Below are 24,580 nucleotides of genomic sequence, written 5' to 3'. Positions count from 1 at the left end.
ACTGCTTTCTAAGCTGATCCCTGTATCAGACTGTTTAATTTAAATAAATAAATAACAAGCCAATGGACTGATCACGTGGCCCAGACGTGGTCCAGGGGCCACCAGCTGACAATCACTTCCATTTATCTTTTTTAAAAGTAAGGTTTAATTTTAAAAAAAGCACAATTTGATGATTTTTTTTGTTCTGTCTGATAAGTCATGTTATGAGAATGTTGTAAACAAAAGTTTTTTTAAGAATTTTGAGCCAAAGTTGTTTTCCTTTCACCCTAATTTTATAAGCAGTGCAGCTAACCAAGCAGAATTTAAAAGCCATCAGTATTTAAATGATTCCTAATGGAAGCAGACACAAAAATAAACAAAAAAACACATCTGCTATTTGAAATATTTGCGCTCCTGGGAGAAATTACCAACAGACAGGTGCCGCTTGAGCCTTTTTATTTCATTCAGACATACGTTTTTAGTGAGTCAGGTGTGAATAAAAGAGACTAATTGAGCGTGTGATTTGGCGGAGAAGATTAACAGGTATCAGGGATTTTCATCAGGGACCTCTTCTCATCAGCCGGCTCGACTGCTTGCTTTGATTAGTCATTGTTGTCTGTTTCACGCATCGTTCTGTCTTCTTCTGATCATTTTTTCTTAAACCTGCCATTGTTCTTAATTACACACTCTGCCTTTTTTCCCCCCCTCTTTTGACAAAAAAGTCTGAAAGTCTCCAGTTTCTGCTTCTCTCTCTCTTTCTCTGTGTGGTTTTGTGCCAGGCGTTCGAGCGCTCCGAGAGCTCAGAGGTCGCCTTCGTCACGGAGTTGGTGAAAAAGCTTCTCATCATCATCTCCCGACCTGCACGGCTTTTGGAGTGTCTGGTTAGTCCACACAGTTCTGATGCAGCGATCATAGCTCTCGTGTTGTTCCAATACTCATTATAGCGCTCGTGACTCTTGTGAAAATTGATTTTTCTTTGAATTTACATGAGCACTCGTGACTGTTTAAGCAGCCTGATGCATCACACGGGGAGGAGATACAAAAAAAAAAAAAATCAAAACAAATCAGAAACCCAAGTAGAAGAATTCAGTTCAGGCTGCGTGGATGACAGAGACATTTACATTTAGATTAAAATTTGCCTTTACCACAGTGGAGCTAATTTCAGCAGCCCTCCTGCTGATTGGCTGCTTCCCAGCCTGACTCGGTCTGACCGTGACCGCGGTGTCAGTAAAGCTGGAGGATGCCTCAGTGTCTGTTTTTTTTTCTGTGAAGTGCAGTTTGACTGTGTTTCATAACAGGATATTAACTGCGCAGCTCTGCGTGTGTCATGACACGCGGAAATGGATTAGGACTGTGAGCGGCGGGTGAAAGAGCGACAAGGAGAATCAATTTATTGATCCAGCTCTAATGCGCATATCTCGGCTTTACGGTCACACCTTCTGAGCTAGGGACAAAAACCATTGAAATAGTCGAGAGTCGCACTAGTTAGGTGGTCAAAATGAGCGTGAGTAATAAGCGCTTACAGCAAAGGTGTCAAACTCCATTCCTCGGGGGCCACTCTCATTCATGATTTAGATGTGTTCTTGCTTTAAAACACTTGCTTTAAATGAATGACTTGTGGACGTGCTTCTGGAGAACTTAATGGTGAGGAGGTAATTAAACTATTTGAATCAGGTGTGTTGGAGCAGGAAACAACAAAAACTTTCCGGACAGTGGCTCTCTAGGCCCAGAGTTTGACACCCCTGGCTTACAGGATTCCTTGTATCTCACTGGGCTTCGACTGTTGGGGGGAGTTGGCAAAAGACAGTCGTCTCTGAATGTCTCAAAAATGATCACTGGGATTCTCAGTTTCCTCACGTGAGTCGATTGGTGGCAAACACTCAGAGTTCAGTGAGTCTGCAGTGGAGATTTTGACCATTTTCTTGCAACTTTGAGTCGCCACTTGTCTCCAACAGCCGCAGCCCAGTGATAGCCTCACCTATCCTGTGATATCCTCGCTAATAGCTCATCATCATGCTAAGTTTAGCTCACAGGTTAAGAACTGTGGCACATGCAGGTACCGTAGTAGTGAGGCAAAGTTTGTGAAGCCCTTAGAATTTCCTGCTTTTCTTTATAAATGACTGGAAACATAAACTTTACAAAAACACACGATGGAAGAAACAGAAAACCCCAATTAAATAAATTTAACCAGCAAATTAATATTATTTATCAGGACGCAAAATATTATAGACATGTAATATAACATTAACATGTAATATGTTAATCGGTGGGATGAGCTTGGAATGTGTGATGTCTAGTAATGTGATCTTATCCTTGAAGCATGGTGGTGACAGTGTCATGATGTGGGCCTAATTAGCTGATTACAAGCCAGGTTGAGCTGCAGTCATTAATGGAACTCCTGTCAGAAAGCATTGGAGGAAAAATCTGAGAAGACCTGCTGTGAACTGAATCACGTTGACCCATTGAAGTGTGTTCAAACAAGGGCTGGGCTAAGGTTTTGGAATAGCCGAGTGAAAGTCCTGATTTAGTTAAAAGTGGAAGGACGGGAAGCGAGTGGGTCGTGTGAAGAAACCTGCCAAAATGTCAGCTGACGCAGAGAAAGGAGCTCAAATTCTTCCAGGCCGATGCGCCAGACCAGATCGGCTGTCATCAGAAGTGTTCAGTTGTCGTGGCAACCCTAGGAGATCTTAGATACTGAGAGCAGTGGTTCATTAAAGGGCTTCTGCTTTTGCAAAAAAAAAAAAACCTTAGTTTTGTGTATTTGATGTCGAATAAAACCTGACAAGGTAAAACCTTCTTATGGACGAAGTTTAACGGTAGAAAATGGCCGCAGAGAAATGTTGAGTAAAAGATTTACTCGCTCTGAGAAGAACGCCGCAGTCGTTCATCAACACACACTTATCACCGGCGCCGTTCATGATGACAGTTCTGTCTGAAACCAGAGATTTATCTGAGAGTTAAAATGACTGGAATTCTTACTCTTTTCTTTTCCTACAGCATATGATAAAAGCACCTCATCAAACCTTATTTTACATCGACACGTCTAGATATGCAGTACTGAGTAATTCCCTTGGCTGATTCATATTTAGGCTTCCCCCCCGTAATTTTTCTTGTACATTATTAGGAGTTGTAGGGAAATCTATTTTTGCTGCAATCCTCTTTAAAGCAGATACAAACAATTTTAAAGGGTTACAAACTAGTACAACTGTAAAAAATTTAAAATTTTGTAAGTATAGCAGGAGGAGGGATGTGACGGATCATATCTGAGAATGATGCAGACACATTATGAAACCTTGTGAAACAAAGCTTTAAAGTGGAAAGGTGTGAATAATTAATATCTTACCTGCTGTAGATAGCTTTTTGAACAAACTCAGTTTGAAGAAGTAGTTCACTTCTTATTGGACCGACAAGCTAAAAGCTGCCATCTTAAAACAACCTTAATTTCAAAGATTTTATAGTGGTTGATGCAAATGCTGTTCGATAAACTCAACCACAGCTGTGGAAATGTGATGATATTCCTGCTGGAAGTGCCTCAGACTGCACTGGTAGTGCTACAGCTAGGTGCTGCTGCTGTTTGCACTTGCAAATAGCCAAAGAATTCGTTGTAAATATCTGTGTAATGTGAAATCAACGGTGATGTCAAAGTTTATGAATTCAGACTAGCTGTTAGGTCATCTGACAAAATGATACTTTATTTCTCGCTCAAAGAGCTTGCGCCAACAGGTAAGATATTTATTGTTCATAACCTTTCCACAGAACCCCCTTTCAAAAGATCTGAACTAACTTTAAATAGAAGCTCAGTTCCTGACATAAATTTGGTAATATTTTTTTTATTTAAAAGGAAGCAGAGCAGATTGTAGGCACATTTACCTCTGCAACTTTCAGTCAGCCTTCTTTGTTATCAATATTAAAAACATTTATTTAATAAGCTCCACAGATTCAAAACATTTTGTTGTGGTTTCCAGGAGTTTAACCCCGAGGAGTTCTACCATCTTCTGGAGGCAGCGGAGGACCACGCCAAGGAGGGTCATCTGATGAAGACGGACATTCCTCGTTACATCGTCAGCCAGCTGGGACTCACCAGAGACCCGCTGGAAGGTGAGGGCCACAAACGGTGGACGGCAGGTCTCTAATTTAGATCCAGCTGAACGAGTCATCTGTTTGTTGTCAGACATGGTAAACCTGGAGAGCTACGACAGCGAGGGACCGGTCACACCCGAGACGGATGACTCGACGGAGGTGAGCTCCGAAACAGCCCTGATCAGTCCTCCAGGGCAGCGGCTCTAGCTGCTGCTCAAAATTAGATTTACACATTTACAAGGTGGTGGAGAGGGTTAATGGAATTGTAGGAGTTTGGGTTTCCTTCTTTTTTTCTTTTTTTACTTTTTCTGGCAATTTAACATCAAAGACTTGGCATGCACGCTTTAATCCATCTAATTTAGCTAATTCATGCTGACATTCAGCAAACAGGATATCCCTCCCCTCCTCCGTGAAACTCTGGGTTTTCCTTTTAGCATTAGGCAGGCTTCCAGGAGGAGGGGGGGGGGGGTAGAGCCGAATGTGCAGCACCTGAAGTACCGACTTCTTAATATGTGGAATCAGCTCTTTTGCAGTTGTGGATGACGTTCTGATCCTAATGACATCTGATCCGTGATTCTTACAGGGTAAGATTCGAGCGATGAAGCCACCAGGAGAGGCAGACTTTCAGACCATCAAGCTGATCAGTAATGGAGCCTATGGGTGAGTAGCTTTTCGATCCGCAGGCGCATTCCTTACATGCAAGGGATGCTGTGATTTTATGCAGTTGGAACTCACACGGACTGGTGTTTTTCAATCAATACAAGCAAAAAAGAAAAATCTAATATATGCACGTGTGTGTGTGTTTATATGGGAACTAGTGCCGTTTACCTGGTACGCCATTTGGAGACGCGCCAGCGGTTCGCCATGAAGAAGATCAACAAGCAGAATTTGAGCCTGAGGAACCAAATCCAGCAGGCCTTTGTGGAACGAGACATCCTCACCTTTGCAGAGAATCCCTTTGTCGTCTCCATGTTCTGCTCCTTCGAAACCCGCCGGCACCTCTGCATGGTCATGGAGTACGTGGAAGGTGAGCGTGTGAAGCTGGAGATCTGTACCTGCATGCGTACAGAAAAACCAGTGGAACAATATTTGTTACAAACATTCATCTGCAGTCAGAGGTTTACATCCGCTCAGCATGGCCACGAGTGTCACAGTTTAATGATTTATTTAAAACATTCTTTATCCAGAGTATTATGATTTTTCAACCGGGTGCACAAATTTAAATGTGTTGTGAATTTTCTGTGACCCACACAGGGTCAGAATTATACATACAATACACTGATATAATACAGTGAGGAGAGACCCATCCAATATGGTGGCGACGCAGGACGCTCTCCAGCACTAATTAATATAATATTTATGTCTGTGGTCAGCTCCAATAGACAGCGCCAGTCTTTGAGGTGTCTACATATATAATGTCTATGGTCTGTCCCGTAACGCAGGCTAAAGCGCTGCTCTCGTCAGTTTTAAGGGAGTTTTTATTTTTCCGGAAAAAGAAGAACCTACCCATTTAAATGACTTTATTTCAGCAGTTCAGTCTAAAAAGTGAACATTTTTAGAATTCAGTAATGTTAATTTAAGCGCATGTCTTTAATATAGTGGTTATGGGCTACTGGGCCAAGTCAAAAATAGCCCAGTAAATCTGGTAATACTCAGATATCCAAACTTTTCTCCAGCCTTGAAAGCATCATCTCACTTGTGAATCTGGTGCTGTAAGAAAGTCTCTAAAGTCGTAAGCACAGGCAAGCTGAGCCATGCGCTCGTGTTGACCGATCCATCTGCAGCTGCGTAGTGTATTACTACTTGTGCAGTTTGAAGAGTGTAAATCTGAGAAACTGTTTACTTATTTGTAACTACTGACGTATGCATTGTGTCCTACACATTTGAAACTTACTGTATGTTGTCCACTTACAAATCTTGTTGTACGCCTGTGGATCTTATTGTATTCATACAAGTCTCGTTGTATGCATTTGTGAATATTTTTAGACCAATTAAGCTCCATTCTAACAGCTCTTGATCTTGTCAAGTTAAAAGACATCTAGAAGCTTCAGCACCACTTGTCTTGAGGCTGTTCAGACTGTGATCTGTATCAAATTTCTTTATAATGCTTCCTGCGGTTAATCATAAAAATATAAACCTTATCATGACTGTAGCTTAACAATTAGGAAAAGGAAAACAGTACAACTTATTTTTTTAAGCTCAAGAATATGTAGTTCAAATTTCGTACATACAGATATTTGAGCATGGACTGTTTTTTGGCAGATTTCAGAGTCACGACATCAAAGCCAACATTACTGGCCTGCAATAAAGGTAACAGAGTAACTGTGACCTCTACATGGGCAAGTCGCGTCATGGTTTTTCTATTTCAGGCCTCTTTGAGTCGATGGGTGATTATTCTCCAAGTGTCTGGTAATTTCCTCCATGTCATTGAGTGTTCTGTGCAGGATGACTCAAAGAGCAGTCACCACAGTTTACAGAACCTGGTCTTCCGAACTGAATGGAAACTGAAATAGTCACCGGGAGACATCCGTGGTACTGTGAACGTCATCGTACTGTCTGATCAAACGGTGACTCCTCTCTTCAGGCGGTGACTGTGCCACTTTGCTGAAGAACATCGGGGCTCTGCCTGTGGAGATGGCGCGCATGTACTTCGCAGAGACGGTCCTGGCACTTGAGTACTTACACAACTACGGCATTGTGCACCGAGACCTCAAACCTGACAAGTGCGTTCCCTTCCAAATGTTTCAGGGTCAACTCAACCTCTGCTTCATTGCTGTTTGAACAGAAAAGCTTAAACAGGTTCCTCTGCTTCTATTCTCAGTCTCCTGATAACCTCGATGGGCCACATCAAGCTGACTGACTTTGGTCTGTCTAAGATAGGGCTAATGAGCCTGACCACCAACCTGTATGAAGGGCACATAGAGAAGGACACACGGGAGTTTTTGGATAAACAGGTAGGACCGAATTATCATTTCACAGCTGTATTCTCAGCAAAAAAAAAAAAATACAAGAAGTCAGGAAAAATTTTTATTGAAGCTGTTTAATTATCAATTAAACAAGTCTTATTTTTATTCAGAATCTTAAAGAATTATCATCAAGGGTACTAAAGCAATAAAGCACCTTTGTTACAGGCGTGTAGTTACCATGGTGACCCTAACAAGCCACTGGCAGCATCTCTCTCTTCTGTCTTTCTTCAGATTTTCCTTCTCTTTACACTTTTTATGCAATTTATACATCAAACTGCATTTTGTCAGCTTAGATTATTACAAAATAAGAGTCGGGCTTTATAGACGAAACTGATGCATGTTGAAATTCCAGGTAGGTGCTCCTTAAAGATTTCTTCAGAACTTTTCTAGTTTATATTATAATCATTGTCACATGTAAATTATAAAGATCAAATCGGTCTTTTTGGCCATCGCACAATGTGGACCGCTCACATTCAGTCCAATCCTCGCGAAGTCTGAGTATCAAATGTTCTTTGATGTCTTTCATTTCTGTGGAAAGATATTCCCTTTCATTGTGTGACGGGCATTTCTGAAGCCTGATAAAACGAGACCATCACCAGTAGGCAGAACAATAGAGCACTCTCTCCCCGGCTATTGCAATCAGAGGGTATCTCTTTTTAAAGTACTGCTCATATTTGCGAGCCTTTCATTCGGCAGCGCATGCTTTGAATCCGAGCCTCATTATTTCTCCTGTGCACATAACGGCGGCCAGAAATCTGTTAGCGTTCGGTGCATTTGCACATGAAAACACGCATCGAGGCTTTCATCCAGTCCTGGCATGTCTGAGGTGATTTATTTGGCAAGACAGGAGCCTCCTTACAGTACTGCACCTCCAACCTGAAATGAAGAAAATGCATTGTCTGTGAAAAAGCTATGTGAATGCTGAGTGCTGAATGGCTTTGCTGACAAAACTGAAAACAGGCAAAAATGAGCCAATACATTAGCTAAAACGACCAAACCAGTATTTTAAAGTAGCAAAACAGTAGTTAAAAGCTAAAAGTAGCATAATGGGAACTAAAAGTGGCACAAGGTAGCATAAAAAGACAAAAGAGAGCAAGTATGGTTTAAATATGTTAAAATAGCACAAAGTCTATGGACATAGTTAGTATCTAACAAAAGAAAATATAAACAGGAAAAATAATAGTCTAACCACTGACTCAGCAGTCACACTATTAGAATCATCAGAAGAAGAAATGTAGACGATGAATATCAGTGTGAGCATATTTCTTTCAGGTGTGTGGGACGCCGGAGTACATCGCCCCGGAGGTCATTCTACGTCAGGGTTATGGGAAGCCAGTGGACTGGTGGGCGATGGGCATCATCCTGTATGAGTTCCTGGTGGGCTGTGTGCCGTTCTTTGGGGACACTCCAGAGGAGCTGTTCGGGCAGGTCATTACAGGTGAGGCGTACAACCCCCAGCTGGGCGTTTGCAATGAATAAACCAGATATCCGGCCTCGAACAAGCATTCTTCTAGAAAATCTCCTCACGTCTTTACTTTACTTGTCTGTTTGCCATAGATGACATCGTGTGGCCAGAAGGGGATGATGCGCTTCCTGTCGATGCGCAGCACCTGATCTCCTCTCTGCTGCAGACAAATCCACTGCTGCGACTGGGCACAGGTCAGTGTTCTGGAGGAAACCTTCAAGCTCTTTTCTTCACTTTTTATTTACCCCCTTTTTTAACTTTATAAGAGGAACTTGTGGATTCCTGATGGACTAAAAGTGAAAAAAGGTGCGTTTATGTTGTTACAGCTGTGTGTAGTAAAAGACTTAAATGCAGACTCACTGGAAAAACGGTTATTATCGCTCACCTGTCTGTTAGTAAAACATCTCATGAACCACGAGACATATTTAATGAAACTCTATAGTACCGTCAGTTTTGCATTACATGGGTTTTGCTGCAGAAATACTACAACTCCTGCTGGTAGCATCCCAGACTTCGCTGGAGCTGCTACAGCTAGCTGCTGCTGCTATTTGCACGTGTAAACAATCATGGATTTCTATGCAAACACTTGTGCAACGAGAAACTGACAGTGATATAAAGGTTTATAAAGCAGCATTCCCATGAGCCACTTTGAAGATTTGAGATTGAGTTGTTTTAGGATGGCAGAAGTCAAGGCCGTGGGAAGTAGGGGTGTGGAGGGTGATGCAGCACTCTCTGGTGGGTGCCAGAGGACACGCGTGTCCAAAAACATAGTTAAAGAATTAATGAAGACAAAAAGAATAAAAACAGATTAAATTAGTGCTGCATATTTAGAAATTCTAATTCAATATATCTAAATATTAATGACTTGTGTTAATCTGTCAAAATTAAACTCAGTCTACATCAGGTGAGATATTAATTGTTCTTCCACAGAACCCCACTTCAGAAGGTCCCTTTGATAAAACATATAAATTCCTCCTCCACCACCCGAAGTTTTCTTTGTGCTCACCCACCCCTGAATGTTAGCCGCCGACCCAGAAGAGTACCTGTTGCCGTTTATTTCAGCTCGTGGGCTCAGTTTACCTGAATCCGTCAGGTTCCGTCAGGGTCAGAGTACCTCTGCGGGCTATCTGTTTTTCCACCTGCTCCTTTCTTATGCGTGCACCCGCCTCCTCCTCCCTCTCCGCTGCCCCTCCAGGTGGTGCTTTTGAAGTCAAGCAGCACTCGTTCTTCACAGAGGTGGACTGGAACAGCCTGCTGAGACAGAAAGCAGAGTTCATTCCTCACCTGGAGTCAGAGGAAGACACCAGTTATTTTGACAGTAAGTTTGCCCCGCAGGGCGTGCTGCAAAAGCTAACAACAACACTCGTTTTAAGTCTTTCATGCTATTTGAATGCAGAAAGTGAAATGTGAATTATTAGGCTTGAATGTGTCAGTTTAGCATATGCGCGGGGCCTTATTTGGGGCTTGCAGCTTTGCGTTTATGTTGGTTTAAAACGCCTTGCCTCTGCTCACCACCAGCCCGCTCTGAGCGCTACCATCACGTGCAGTCGTACGACGAAGACGACACCAACGACGATGAGCCTGTGGAGATCCACCGCTTCTCATCCTGCTCCCCTCGCTTCAGCAAGGTCCAGCCCTGACACTCGTATAAACTCTTTTTGTTGTTGTTGTTGTTGTTGTTTTCATCAGCATTGCCTAAAACTACTAACTGAAATGCTGTGTGGACCTGAAGGTGTACAGCAGCATGGAGCATCTGTCTCAGCTGGAGCACAAACCTCACGCTGTGACTCTACGGGAGCACAAAGTCCCCAGAGAGGACCGGGCGACCAAGAGAGAAAGCCTGGGAGGAGTCACCCTCAGAGACAAGAGCTGGAGGACCGGTTCTCCAGAGATGTGAGTGGGAAAAACATCACGCCGCCTAGTCTCGCTGAATGCTTTTAACAGCTGCAGGTGATGCTTTAAAAGTTGCTTCCTTTTTCTTTCCAGGAAACGCTTGTCCTGCTCCGAGTCATTCTTCACCGAGAGCGACTCCAGCCCGCCGTCAGGGGCCCGCAGACGCTTCTCTGCCCTGATGGATACGTACCGCTTCGCCTCCCCCCTGGAGCTGGACTCTGAGCTGTCTGTTCCGGGCAAGCAGCCGCCTGTGAAGACCAGAGGTGCTTCCCTGGAAGAGCCGAAAACGTTGTCGAAAGATGGTAACGGCATCACCGCAGGAGGTAAGAGGGGGTGTGACGCAACAAGAAGCATAATTTGTAATCCGAACATAGGGAGTGTCTAACCACTACTGGCTTTTATTCCTTCACTTTGTTTGTCACAGACAAACTTTTGAGACCTGCTGATGCATCGCTGCCTCTGCCAAGTCTGGGACTTCCTGACCCCCAGGGGCCCCGCGGGGCTACCACAGACCTGGTGCTGCGGAGGGTCCGACACCAACAGCTCTCAGTGGAGGGCGAAAAACACATGTCGCGACCGGGAACGAAAGTGATCAAATCTGCCTCTGCGACGGCGCTGTCCGTCATCATTCCAGCAGGTAAAGCTACACGTCATTTTAGACACATTTTTAAAAAAAAAATCTTTTACTTTAGCTCCAGCCTTTTCTCCTCAGTGGAGCAACATGCCGCATCCCCTCTGCCGAGCCCCATGTCTCCTCACTCCGTCTCGTCCAACCCCTCGTCCCGTGACTCCTCCCCCAGCCGAGACTTCTGCCCCACGGTGAACGTCCTGCACTCCCCCATCACCATCCACCGCTCTGGGAAGAAGTACGGCTTCACCCTCCGAGCGATCCGGGTCTACATCGGAGACAGTGATGTTTACAGCTTGCACCACATGGTCTGGGTGAGAACACGCAACATGTGCCGAGTTCTCCATGGCTCTAAGATGTTCTACTACTGTCCTGCTTGTCTTTTATGGCACAGCTGAACATGCTTAAATCAGCATCCGTACCTCATTTTTCACTTTTTGAGATTCAAAATCACCCAGCATTCCTGAAAAGAATGCATATCACCCTCTGCCTTTCATGACAGAATTTTAAATTAAAATCATTTTATGATGGCATTGTAGTCATTTTGGTCAAATCTTGAAAATAGCATATATGTGAGATCATGCAATATCACAGGATCCAGAAAAATCTGTCAGAACAAGATTTACAGTGTCTGCTCTGAACCCTCAGCTACTACCAGATCAAACTGTAGCTCAGTATATTTGCTTTTATCTTATTTTAGCTCAATTAATATAGAGTTTTGGACATCCGGTGATTGCTTTCTGAGAGTTTCATTCAGGCTATGATATTTTTAATTTTCCGATACAGCTGTCACCTCTGACAATACGTTGTTGAAAATTAATGATGATGTGGAGCATCGTCTCCCTCTGTATGTAAACGATCGATTTTCAGGTGAATATGTGTTCATAGAGTGAGTACAAATTAAAATGGCCTCTTCCTGTCTCAGCATGTGGAGGATGGAGGCCCCGCCCAGGAGGCTGGACTCAAAGCTGGTGACCTCATCACTCACGTGAACGGGGAGTCGGTCCATGGTCTGGTCCACACAGAGGTGGTGGAGCTCATCCTGAAGGTGGGAGCCTTTTGAACTGAAATCTATTTCGAATGTGCACGTACAGCAATGGGCTTGAATGTGTCGTCCGCAGAGTGGAAACAAGGTGACGGTCACGACAACTCCCTTTGAGAACACCTCGATAAGAGTGGGCCCTGCACGCAAGTCCAGCTACAAATCCAAGATGGCACGGCGCAACAAGAGGACAGGAGTCAAGGAGGGACAAGAGTGCGTTCTGATTTAGAAATACATTCTTCTATTGTTTATTGATGGTGCTAATGCATTAGCATTGAAGCACCGTTATTGTTTTTCACCTGTTGTTCTCCTGTTTTTGACCAGATTCTTGATTCTCCCATCCTCTTACAGCGTTGAAAACAATATATCAAAACATATGGCTTGACTGAGATCAGTGTGCTGTGACTTTTAGTAGCTGTTCATTGAACAGAGTAAACAAAATGTGCAAAAAACAAAAAGTCTACACACACAACAATTGGATTTTAGTGAAGTTCGTTAGAAAACTCAGCCCGTTCAGAAGGTCTGTACCGAACTGTCACTGTATAAATACATGCAGCAATGAGTTTCTTTCCCACAGTCAAACATCACAATCTATCACCTAAGATTGTGACAAAATAAAAAGCCCAAATTGCTGTTGGGTTTTATAGAAGAAAGTTGATTCATGTTGCAGTAGCTGCGTCGACACCTTTCAGAATTTCTTTAGAAACTGTTTAGGGTAGAAGATCTTATCCTCACCTTGTCTCTTTTTTACCTTTCAGTAAGAAACGCAACTCCCTGTTCAGGAAAATCACAAAACAGTCCAACCTGCTCCACACCAGCCGGAGCCTCTCCTCTTTGAACCGTTCTCTGTCCTCTGGAGACAGCCTCCCAGGATCCCCCACCCACAGCTTGTCCGCCCGCTCGCCCACGCAGAGTTACCGCTCCACACTGGAATCCTCTTACCTGGGTTAGAAAGAAAAAACGAAAATGAACCCCAAATTTTTGTTTTATAAAAGAGGAACAAAACCACGCACTGCTGCTAGTCACACTCAAAGCTGTTTCCTCCTCTCTCCTCAGGCACGTCCTCCCAGAGCAGCTCCCCGGCGTCGAGCACCCCCAACTCCCCGGCTCCGTCTCACCACATGAGGCCCAGCTCCCTGCATGGCCTGTCGCCCAAACTCCACCGACAGTACCGCTCCGCACGCTGCAAGTCCGCCGGCAACATCCCGTTGTCCCCCCTGGCGCACACCCCGTCCCCGACCACCTCCTCCCCGCCACCGCTCTCGGGGCACACGGTGGGGAGCTCCAACACCACCCAAACGTTTCCCGCCAAGCTGCACTCCTCACCCCCTGTCGCTCGCCCGCGGCCCAAGAGCGCCGAGCCGCCCAGGTCCCCCTTGCTGCAGCGGGTGCAGTCTGCAGAGAAGCTAGGGGCGCCCATGCTGCCTTCCTCCTCGTCCTCGTCATCGTCGCCATCCCCGCTGACAGGGGGCATGTCCTTGCGCAAGCATAGCCTGGAGGTGGCCCACGGGGACTACAGGAGGGAGTCCTTCCACTGTGAGCACAGTCTGCAGAGTTTACTCGAGATCGAAGGAGAGAACGGCCCCGCTCCTCCGTCTCCGTCGTCGTCTTCCTCTCCTTCTCCTCCGATGGGAGCAGAGGTGGGCGGCCTAAGTCAGGTGAGGAGGCTGGGGAGGCAGGAGTCGCCGCTCAGCAGGGACGCACTCGTGACAAATAAAGAGAAAGCGACGGTAACGCCGACGCCCGAGCACGCTGGGTCACAGAGCGAGAGGAAAGTCCCCCCAGCAGAGTCTAAGACCACTGTGGCAGAAACGAGTAAGACTTCATCCTCCGCTGCAGTCGGATTGAAGTCCGGTCCCTCACACAGAGAGGCCAAGTCCAGTCCTGGGAACAAACCTCCAAACGCTTCAAGTTGTGAGGCAGCGGCCTCTCAGGGTAAACCCAGTGAGAAAACCTCAACTCCAGGTTCATCAAAGAGCCAGCAACAAGACGCCAAGCAGAAGACAGACAGCGGACCCTCAGCTAAAGCTCAGGAAAAGACAGAAGAGAAGGAAAAAGGTGCTGGAGGGGGGGACAAAGTTAACTTGCAGTCCAGACATCGCAAAGGCCCGGAGGTTGGAGAGAAAGGAGGAGTCAGTGGGAGTGATAAAGCAACCGAAGCGACAAAGACCAAAGGACCTGCAGCTCCATCTCCAGCCCAGGTTCAACCCCCTTCCTCAGCCAGGCACCGAGTCGACAGGTCCGCAGTCAGCAGTCGAGGCCCCAAAGAGGAGAGGGCTCGCCTGGAAGCCCTGGAAGAAAACCCCATGTCCCCCTCCTCGGTCTCACCGCCGTTAAACAAGTCCCGACCCATGTCCCCCGGGGACAAAGCCAGCTTCGTCACGCAGCTCACGAGTGTGGCCAAAACGGTCCTGGGGCCCATGAAAGGGGGCTCGCAGGAGGCGGGCAAGGCGAAAGACACCTCGAAGACAAGCGAGGAGAGGAAGGGAGGCTCGGGGGGGAAAGCAGAGGCCTCATCCGGTGGCGCCCGCCGCGGGGGTCCAGGCTCGGCTTCAGGCAATGCCGGCACGGCTCACTCTGATAAAACCCGGAGCTCCAAGCATCATTCGTGACGAAAACAAATATCTAAATATGGAAATTAACCCGTGTAATGCCTTTTACTGTAGCGTCATACTGACATATCATGACTTATACAGGGGGAAGGGGGCATAAATACCTGAAGGAGAGAAAAAAATACACCAAATAAACAACTTGTAGACAAGATGTCAACGAAAACACGTCAGCTCCTGGTGGAAAACGTGCACATGGTGTCATAATGTAGATCTGTACTGTATGTTCATCCTAACATGTGTATATTGCTCAAACAAATGCATATCAGTCCTAATGCATGTCTGACTGTGGAAAAAAACACAATGAATATTAAAAAATCAGAAGAAAATAATGAAGAAATGATGGAAAACACTGTGAACCACTTTTCAACTTAACACCAACTTTCACCTGAGTGGAAACAAGTAGAGGTCTGACTAGAAATATGACCATTACTCGCATTTCAGATCACTCCATTTAAAGGGATAGTTCACATAGTTTGATGTGGGGTTCTGGGGAAGGGTTATGAACCATTAATATCTTACCTGCTGTCGTAGACACCTGATCAGTAGAGCAACTGCACCCCCATTTGGTTTTTAAAGTGTAATCACTTCCAGCAATAAGACACAAGCATGATGCAGAGTTTGCATTTGTAGTTGCAAAGTATAAAAGCAGTCATCAAAATAATTGCAAACATTTAGGAAAGCAAAAATATTGTTGAAACCTACATCTGATTTAAATCTGCATTTAGGAACAGTTGGTTAAAAGGGGAAAAAGAGGCTCAAACTACTGTGTGCTGCCTATTCTGCTAAACAGCTGCTTTTTTTGGCCCTGCTGCGCTATAAGAAAATGTAGAATATGTCTATTTGCAATTGATAATTACTGTATATTCATATATTTGTGACTTTGTTCCCCTCTTTTATAACAATCAGGTTCACTGTGCCAGCTAGCTAACTAGATAGCTCTTTGAATGACCTAATTTTTGGAGCAATAAAGCTTAATTCTGGCCAAACTGATGGGCTAACGACTAGCCCAAAGTGGATTGCTGCCGTCTTAAAACAAATGAATTCTCAAAATTTTCATAGCAGTTTATTTGAACACCATTTTCAAAACCTTTACAATGCTGTCGGTTTTACATTGCACCATTATTCTGTCAGAAATGGTATTTGAAGCTCATAGAAAGTAAACATTGAATCAAGTCAACCTGATTCAAGATGGCTACCACAGCTAATCGACTAATGGCTTTACCTCAGTCACCTTTACAGATATTGAGTTAAAATTTGGTGTTTTAGTAGCTGCGAGTCATCCCCATCACATATTTTGAGTGCTATCAAATCACTTAAGATCTTTCCTTCAAGGAATGTTACTTTCTTCTAACTGGAAGTGACCCAGGTTGAACGAGATGTCTACAGCTAGCTGCTGCTGCTTCTGGGGCTCGGAAAACAACCCTAAAAGTTTGTGTAAATATAACTATGCAATGTGAAATTGACGGCAATGTAAAAGTTTATAAAATGGCGTTCAGTAGTCCTCCAAACTGAGGTCGTTCAAAGAGCTATCTACAACAGGTTAGATAGTAATTGTTCGTAATTTCGCCGCAAATTCCCCCTTCACTTTAACCCGACACACACTATGCTTTTTTCCCCCCTCTTAAACTTCTTTAACTAAAAAAAAGGGGGACAAACACTAAGATTTTTCATGTATGATGCACTGAAGAGTACAACAAACGTACCAGAAACTGGACCAAGAGACCAAAAACATTAGCAGTGATGGAGTGAGATGGTTGATCAGATGGTTTGTTTAAGGGCTGACTGAAAAGGAAGAGTAGATGAACTTGCACAGGGACACTATGCAATGTGCTGCCAATGTCACTTTCTGTTTTGGTGTCTCCAATTACTAAGTTTACACTGTGGTCTAAATGAGAGGAATATAAATATATATGTAGGCAAAGAGCCAAGCAAACATTTTGTTTTAAATTTTGTGTCTGCTGACCATAGTCTACTGTGTAATTATGTATTGTAGGCTAAAATATAAATATGCTTACAGTGATGTGATGAGGCTAAAAGAGGCATATTGAAAATAGCACTTAGAGATAAAAATGTGTTCTTTCATTCATACTTTTGTAGAAGAACAGTTTGCTGTGTAATCTTAAATGTGAAGGAAAGTGCCAGTGTTCTTATTTGGAAATAAGGGTTTGTTTGTTTTTTTGTTTGTTGTTGTTGTTGTTTTTGTGTTTAAATGTCGAACAATATGCAATCCATTGATGCCCGGTCCCTTAAATCTGAGCATCCCCGTCAGTGAAAACTCAGTAGGCTAAATCCCGGAGTAGATTTGTTCAGAGTGTCTTAGTGGTGTGGTCCTGTTCGGGTTTTGTGCGTTAGAAAATGTGTTTTTTTGGGGACACCAGGCAACAGCGCTGTCTTAGGTCGCCACCTTGTGGACAACATGTCACATGACACCAGAGGGTTTAGGGTTACAAATTAGTGTGCGACTCATAATAAGTCTGATACTTTCTGCCTGTTGAGATTGTGATTATGATGATCAGTTTGCCTGGAGATGGACACATTTACATCCGTTTTAGTTTAGTTTTTCGGCCATAGTTTTATTCCTTATATTGTAGTTGTGCTTTAAGCAGACACAAACCTAATGTTTTGAAGTTAAACATCAGCATTTTGCGTGTGATGTGACAAAATTGCACTTTACGTTGTGTCAAATATTTGTATTTATTTCGACTCATGTATATATTTTTAAATGTTTTTTTAATATATATATATTTGTTGTATTTATTGAACTTTTTTTAATTTATTCATGTAGTGAAAACTCTTGCTTTACCAGTGACATTATTTAGGGTCACATTGAAAAATCTCAATTTTATTTCTATACCAGGCCTATCAGACATCTGTGTGGCCACTCGTTCCATCGGTCTGAGGTTGGAGGCTAAAACTGCTGTCGTGTCCATCTTTGTCCCAGTGTTTGACTTTTTTTACACCAGTTATCTCTGACAGTTGTTCTTTGTGACCTTGCTACGTATTTACCAGCCACTGTTGTGAAAGACTAATGCAGGAGAAAAAGTCTAATAAAAAAGACATGTCCTAAAATGCTTCAAAACCTCTATTTTTTTTTTGTTTTGTTTTTCCCTCTTCCTTTAACAGTATATAGCAATCTGTTGTAACATATAATCAAACCATGCTTCTTTATTAATTTTTACTCCTCCTAGTCAAGATGGCATTCTTATTAATCAGGAATTAGAGATCTAAAATAACATTTCAAGATCTCCACAACTATGACTGAATTAGGAAAAATTAAACTTAAGATAAATGTTTAAAGTAGTCATTTTAACCTTTATCAGATAGACTGGATATGTCCTGCAGGCATCCTTAATTCAATTCTTCCAAGTCAAAATAAACATTTCAGGTATCTAGAAGAACTATCCAGAATTCATCACTCCTTTTCTCTGTCACTTCTTAAAATATTATATATTATAAGTATTTATAAACTTGTCTAGAACCAGCCTACAGGAAAGCTGGTCCTGTTCCAGCCTTCACTTCCGGGTTCCAGTCGGACGTCTGTTATCATTTACAGTCTGAGCTGGGATCCCAAAACAGGGAAAAAAAATACCTTTTTTGTCCCAGAAAGAGTGATGTTTGAAACAACACTGTTATATTCTTAAAATACGTTCTTTACAAATAAAACCAGTCAAGTAATCAAGGCGAACATCTCAAATATCTGTTTTAAAGACATCTCAGCAGGATGGCGCATGCGCGCTGACAAATAAGCCTCAATATAATTGGCCCTTCTTTGACCAATGACAGACGGGCTAACACGTGACGATGATAAACAGGAAGTGATCAAAAACCACCGCTCTGTCGCTTCCCCACTTCGAGGTCCGAGTCAAAAAGTCACAGCAACACAACAAAAATCGACCGTAGTTCTGATTAAATGTACTCAGAAGGTGTTGCTCGTTAAAAGAGGAAGAATGACGACGCCGAGATGAAGGTAGATAGTATTTTACTGGCTGTTACTGTCCTTCTTCTGTCATAGATATTGTTTGACCATTTAAATCACTTTATGGAGTAGTGAAAATCATATTTTCTTCTAGGAACAGCATAATGTCAAGTATAATAAGTTGTGTTTTTTTACAGTTTATTTAGTTTATTTAGAATTTTTGGATGATTTTCTAAAAAATGCAAGGTTTGTTTTGACTTGATAAAGACTGAAAATGTAGTTTTAGCTAACTTTTTATTATTGTACATTCATTTGTAAAAAGTGATGCAGTACATTTCTTTAAATGAGCTCAAATATTGATCTCACACAATCTGTTAGTGTGCAGAGTATGTATTGGGGATGACTCTCATCTACTACCACAACACACTTCAGCTCAATATTTGTAAAATTGACTGAGTTGTGGCCATTTTTGTGTTTTCTAAGGTTGATCAGCCTTGACAGCCATCTTAAATCATGTTGACTCCAAAAGTTAATCAGTTGTAGATAAGTTGTAGATCCTGTCCAGTGATTTATGAGAGTTTCAGTAAAATCTGTTCAGTGGTTCATGAGGTATTTTGTTATCAGACAGCCACACACACACACACAAACAAAGGCAAAAAATTTATTTTCTGTCACTGAAAGAAGAAATGCTGGTGGCGATAACGTTTTTATTATTATCTCTTGTCTGTCCAGTTTATCTTGTTGGCCTTTAAAAGGATACAACTTTTATTTTGAAATGCACCAGAATAACAATGACATTGTATAGAAAGTACTTACAGCTAAGTGATCTATGTATTTAACTGTGTTGTAAATTTAATCATTTGTTTTCTAGTGCACATACTTTTACTTTTGTCCTGTTTCTTAAATGATTCTAATCTTTTACATGTTGGCTTTTCATGTAGTTTACTTGTCTGTTTCTGTGTCATTTCATTTCCTTGTCCACCTCTCACTAAATTGTTAACCAAACCTTTCTGTATCCGTGAAGAGCTACGCAGTGGTGTGCGAAAATGTTTCCTGTATGCTGTAACCACATGTGACATTACAAATGATACAAAGTGTTAGTGAGATAGGCACGGCTGACTGCAGCTGGAATACCTTAAATTCCTGGAGTCATGTGATTCAATCACATGTGTTTTCACTTACTGTCACAGATTATTTGCTGCTCTTTAAATAGCTCATCAGACTTGAGGAGGGAGCTGTGATAAATAGTGTAATTCACTGTGCGTGACTAAGTCACATGGACACGATGAGAGGTGGTCTTTGTTGTTTTCTCTGCAGGCTTCTGTGGAGATAAGGAGCAAATCTTCTCACTCAGTCGCGGTCATCTCCACTTGCTATGAACCCCACCTTCACCTCCTCTCTCAACGATGGTGCAGATGACTGCATGGACGACTGGCACTTCCTCTCCTCTGAATCAGCTGACCCCCTGAGCCGAGAGGAGTTCAGGGAGGATCGGCCAGCAGAGCAAAAAGGCAAACTCAAATCCAAGCTAGTGTCGGCGTGGAACAGTGTCAAATATGGTCAGCTGTGCCATTCAGACTCTTATTATGTTCAGCACATTTGTTTGCTTTGATTTGTTTTTGTGACTCGGATTGGCTTTTCTCTTTAAGGCTTTTCCCTGAAGCAGAAAGCAAAATTCAACAAGAGCTCTCCTGTGAACATGCTCGGAAAGTCTTACGATCTCGGAAATGAAGGTGAGTCGCTCTCCTGCTTATCTCAAACGCCATCAAATGTTCGTCCAGATTTATTCCAGCTGTGTGTTTCGTTGTACCAAAACCAGGACATCTTTAATCTGATCTCTTTAACCGTGTCAGGGGACAAAGAGCGCTTCCGTCGCTCCTTTGCGTCTCTCCTGTGGTTAACGTACAGACGAGGCTTCCCTCCACTGCCCGGCTCCTCTCTGACCACTGACGGCGGATGGGGTTGTGTTCTACGGACAGGACAGATGCTGCTGGCACGATGCCTGCTCTTACACCTGATGCCACCAGGTGACAACACACAGGGCCGCAAATATAACCCCCCAAAAACAGTTAGAACAAATCAATTTGTGGTCTGCAACAGATTGACAGATTAACAGATTGAGATCTTTGTTTAAATCTTAGCTGCTAACTATTGGAGTCAACTCTGTCTGTCTGTTAGCAAAATATATCAAGTTGCACTAGACTGATTTTAATAAAACTCTCTGAAAATAATCATTGGGTGTACATCTATAGCTGATTAACTATTGGATGCAACCCATTTCAAGATGGCCGTCACAGCCAAGTGACATTAGGAAAACACAAAAATGACTGTGGCTCAGTCAGTTTTACAGAAAATGAGCTAAAATGTGGTGTGGTAGTAGCTGAGAGTCATCCCCCAACTTTGAGCGCTAACAGATTGCACTAACTTGCAGGAGTTGTCGCGGGTTTCTGGAACCTTTCTCGAATGCTTCTCAGTTTAGTTTCCTTTTACCTAGACCTGTACTTTTTGTCCAAAATTTGGGGAGAATTGCCAAGAATTCATGCAAGCATATCTTTAAGTGAGATTCCAATTGAAACTTTGCGTATTTTCTCACAGTTCTGTGTCTCCAGCTAGTCCCCGACAGTCTCAGCTCAGTGAGATCTTACCATTAGAACTGCAAGAACACAGAAATAATATCCGACGTAGTGTAGATGGGGCCTAATTAAAGATTGTCAATGATAGTGCTGTGGCTCTGGGATAATATGAACTCTTCTTCACGTCTTTCACAGGTTGGACTTGGTCTGTGAGGTACTGCGCGGTCAAAGATGACTTGGACCTGCTTCGGTCTTCAGACAGCTCAGAACGCAGTTGGGCTTCAGATTCGAACAAAAGAGGCCGAAATCTGAGCTTGGGCTCCCTCCTGGACAGGCCCATGGAGGCTACGCACAGAAGGATAGTGTCCTGGTTCGCTGACCACCCCAGCGCTCCGTTTGGGATACACCAGCTCGTGGAGTTGGGCAGAAGCTCGGGGAAGAAGGCAGGGGACTGGTACGGTCCGTCCACGGTGTCGCACATCCTCCGGTGAGAAGAGACGTGACGACCGAGAGTTCGGGTTGTCTCAAATGCATCTCCAAAGCTCAGAGAGCTAATGCGATTGTGTTTCAGAAAAGCTGTGGTGGCTTCAGCGGATCTTCCCAGCCTCGTCGTGTACATCGCACAAGATTGCACCAGTTAGTGTAGTTTCATTACGGTATCTTCTCTTCAAAACAGGAGGTGTTCATGCCTCAGAAGATAACGGGCATTTTCTGTTTTTTTGTCTCCGTTTAGTCTACCTGCAGGATGTGAGGAAGCTGTGTGAACGGCCCCCCCCTCACAGCTGGAAATCCGTCATCATCCTGGTTCCCGTGCGACTCGGAGGGCAAGAGCTCAACACGTCCTACATCGCTTGCGTCAAAGTATGTCAACTCTGCTTTTATGTTTTAAATTATGAGAGCGTAGTTTACAGTCATTAAACATTTACCCTCAGTGTGGACTGTTTTACAGCTGCTCTTGCAAAGCAAACTGGTCCTTGAATTGTTTTGCTTTTCTGCAGAACCTGTTGAAGTTGGAGTCCTGCATCGGAATTATCGGCGGCAGACCAAAGCACTCGTTGTTCTTCATTGGCTTCCAGGGTAGGTTTGCTGAAACGAACAGCATGATAATGGCGCACAGTCATTTCATTTAGGTGTTTATTTACATTCTGGTTCTGCTCTGCACAAGATGACAATCTGCTGTACTTAGATCCTCACTACTGTCAGCCCACAGTGGACATAAAAAAGGAGAACTTTCCCTTAGAGGTATGAGGTACCATTTCTACTTTTTATTTTTATTTTTTTCACTTTCTGTTTTCTCCACCTGTCTCTTCAGCAGGGTCTGACTTGTTTAAAGACCGGTCATTCCTTAAAGGGATGCTTGTTGCCCGCTGCCTTTTATTCCAAATTTTAAACTGAGATCAAAGTGGAGAAATGGCTGAGTTATATGCGGGCAAATATCAGCTAATATCAAATTTTAGCTGATATTTGCCCACTCTGTCATTTCTCCACTTTGATCTCAGTTTAAAATTTTCAACGTCTGCATAACTGACTGAGTCGTAGCCATTTTTGTGTTTGCTAACGTTGATTACCTGTGGAGGCCATCTTGAATTGGCCTATCCCTAAAAGTCAGTCAGTTGTAGACGTTCATTGAGTGATTACTTTCTGAGAGTTATGTTAAAATGAATCCAGTGATTCATGAGGTATTCAGTTATGAAAACAAATGGGTCACACAAGGCCTAGATTTCTTTGAGAGCAGATCTTTTTCTGATCCAATTTTTCTTTCACTGCTTGTAGTCGTTTCACTGTAAACATCCCAGGAAGATGTCTTTCTCCCGCATGGACCCCAGCTGTACCATAGGGTTTTTTGCCAAAGGACAAACTGAGTTTGAATCCCTTTGCGCGGCTGTTAATGAGGTAGGATTTGGGGTCACCTCGGTCTCTGTTTGTTGAAGATGTGACTGTGGAACGTGTCAGAATTGGGGTTTAGCTGCTTTATTACGGACAGCATGTAGCAGCCAGTGTGGCTAAACAAATATGACATTTGTAGCATCGATTATCTTATTGTTGTTCAACCTTCCTGTCTTTTATAGACTGTCTCCACGTCCGCAGAGACGTACCCCATGTTCATATTTGCAGAGGGAGAAAGACGCGAGGTGGACGAGGGAAGCGCCACATCCCCAAACAGCACCTTCTCCAGACAGAGAGAGAGCAAACGGAGAAGTGACGACACCAACAGCATGGACGAATTTGTGATGCTGTAAACGATCAAAAAGGACCAGATCTTTTGTTTTTTTATTATTATTTTATGTGGCAGTGGTGTAGCAGCTCCACATCATGGGAGGAAACTCGTTTCATCAACATCTAAACGCAACCCGCGTCAGGACGGTTCTGTGAAATAAACTGGGTCGGATTTCAGTCGAGGTTCTGCTGTATTTTTTTTTTTATTATCATTATTGCATTATTGTTGTTGTATTTATTGTTTCAGCTGAAGAACAATTAGTTTTTCCGCTTAAGTTAAGACAATTCAGAACTGAAAAAGCTTTCATGTGTTTACTTAAGAAAAAAATCCATGATGTCATTTTATTTAAACTGTGTAAATTAATAATGTATAAATAACTAGATTTCTTTCATGAACAAACTGAGGGGAAGTGTTACAGTGCAGCTTCTGGGTTTCGTGTAGCGTATGAGGATGTGCTGCACATAGTATGGACTGTAAAAGAAGATTCTGACAGAAAAATTTAAATGTAAATAAACTAAACAATGTCTCTTTAAATAAAAATCACATTTTGTAGAAATATTTGTACATAACATTTTTTTCTGTCACCTTATGTTTCAAAATGGTCAAACATATCCATATTTGAAGGGATGCATCTCATTTTTGCTTACCAGGATCAGCAAAAAAAGATGGATGGATGGAAAAGGAGAGTGTCTAAAAGTGTGAAAAAAGAAGTGACCTCCTAAGGGCACGGCTACCCTCTGATTTTCCTCCACTCCTAAGGGAGTCTCGTTTGTGCACTGTCCATCACAGCGCTGGTCCCCCACACTCCCATCTCACACTCGGGTCTCCCCCCCAGGGCTAAAGTTGGGATGAAAGTCAGGGTGGAGACCTCCTGACCCTAATTAAAAAATAATAATATTAAAAGGATTAGCTAAATATTTTTTAAAAATCAGACAGAAAATCACATTTTCTGTCCTGCAATATTTAGATTTGATAAGTTACAAAGTCCCTTCATAGGGAAGAAAAGTTAGACATGGAATGCCTGGAAAGAACCTGCAAAGAAAAAAGTTAGTAAAATTCTTATGTAGAAGTGGTTCTATTTATAAACTTTGGAGCAACATCCAGTGATGTCATCAGATGACATCACTCTGACGTCATTGGACAGTACCCCAGAGTTTATAAATAGAACCACTTCTACACGAGAATTTTACTAACTTTTTTCTTTGCAG

At 43.1% G+C, this 24,580-nt stretch overlaps 2 protein-coding genes across 7 annotated transcripts in view; both read left to right on the top strand.

Moving 5' to 3' along the window:
- The window catches only part of LOC108236213 (microtubule-associated serine/threonine-protein kinase 1), a 54,215-nt gene extending 36,479 nt beyond the window's left edge, over positions 1-17,736 (top strand). For 3 of the 4 annotated variants that reach the window (XM_017416719.3, XM_017416718.3, XM_037978615.1), the window contains 19 exons: positions 759-860; positions 3,945-4,077; positions 4,151-4,218; positions 4,643-4,719; positions 4,878-5,086; positions 6,644-6,782; positions 6,881-7,013; positions 8,298-8,463; positions 8,583-8,684; positions 9,686-9,808; positions 10,009-10,118; positions 10,223-10,383; positions 10,477-10,706; positions 10,808-11,020; positions 11,096-11,325; positions 11,937-12,059; positions 12,133-12,266; positions 12,812-12,999; positions 13,110-17,736. In XM_017416719.3, the coding sequence (XP_017272208.1) occupies positions 759-860; positions 3,945-4,077; positions 4,151-4,218; positions 4,643-4,719; positions 4,878-5,086; positions 6,644-6,782; positions 6,881-7,013; positions 8,298-8,463; positions 8,583-8,684; positions 9,686-9,808; positions 10,009-10,118; positions 10,223-10,383; positions 10,477-10,706; positions 10,808-11,020; positions 11,096-11,325; positions 11,937-12,059; positions 12,133-12,266; positions 12,812-12,999; positions 13,110-14,665 (4,197 nt within the window). In that variant the 3' untranslated portion in view covers positions 14,666-17,736. The remainder of the gene's footprint in view (positions 1-758; positions 861-3,944; positions 4,078-4,150; positions 4,219-4,642; positions 4,720-4,877; positions 5,087-6,643; positions 6,783-6,880; positions 7,014-8,297; positions 8,464-8,582; positions 8,685-9,685; positions 9,809-10,008; positions 10,119-10,222; positions 10,384-10,476; positions 10,707-10,807; positions 11,021-11,095; positions 11,326-11,936; positions 12,060-12,132; positions 12,267-12,811; positions 13,000-13,109) is intronic. The other variant, XM_017416721.3, reaches the window with a different exon arrangement.
- Positions 17,737-18,470: 734 nt separating this feature from the next.
- LOC108236104 (cysteine protease ATG4D-like) lies at positions 18,471-23,928 on the top strand. Of its 3 annotated transcripts, none has more exons than XM_017416558.3 (11): positions 18,471-18,632; positions 19,899-20,140; positions 20,231-20,314; positions 20,435-20,608; positions 21,350-21,641; positions 21,726-21,790; positions 21,888-22,015; positions 22,153-22,231; positions 22,341-22,396; positions 22,928-23,047; positions 23,224-23,928. In XM_017416558.3, the coding sequence occupies exons 2-11, from the start codon at positions 19,957-19,959 to the stop codon at positions 23,392-23,394; spliced, it is 1,353 nt and encodes a 450-aa protein (XP_017272047.1). In that variant the 5' UTR covers positions 18,471-18,632; positions 19,899-19,956; the 3' UTR covers positions 23,395-23,928. The 3 variants fall into 3 exon arrangements, with proteins under 3 accessions (XP_017272047.1, XP_024861769.1, XP_017272044.1); XM_025006001.2 differs by having other exon boundaries at positions 22,320-22,396; positions 23,243-23,928; XM_017416555.3 differs by having other exon boundaries at positions 22,320-22,396.
- Positions 23,929-24,580: the final 652 nt, after the last annotated feature.

The sequence above is a fragment of the Kryptolebias marmoratus genome, linkage group LG12 (assembly GCF_001649575.2).
Source record: "Kryptolebias marmoratus isolate JLee-2015 linkage group LG12, ASM164957v2, whole genome shotgun sequence".
In the NCBI taxonomy this organism is placed as follows: domain Eukaryota; kingdom Metazoa; phylum Chordata; class Actinopteri; order Cyprinodontiformes; family Rivulidae; genus Kryptolebias; species Kryptolebias marmoratus.
The sequence above is the reverse complement of the archived record's forward strand: the minus strand, read 5'-3'. Positions and strand labels throughout refer to the sequence as shown.

Excerpts from the sequence above, each read along its gene's own strand:
- LOC108236104 (XM_017416555.3), top strand. The coding sequence starts at position 19,957 with ATGAACCCCACCTTCACCTCCTCTCTCAACGATGGTGCAGATGACTGC. Across the intron at positions 21,642-21,725 it reads ACGGTGTCGCACATCCTCCG|AAAAGCTGTGGTGGCTTCAG; the intron begins GTGAGAAGAGAC and ends ATTGTGTTTCAG. Across the intron at positions 21,791-21,887 it reads CATCGCACAAGATTGCACCA|TCTACCTGCAGGATGTGAGG; the intron begins GTTAGTGTAGTT and ends GTCTCCGTTTAG.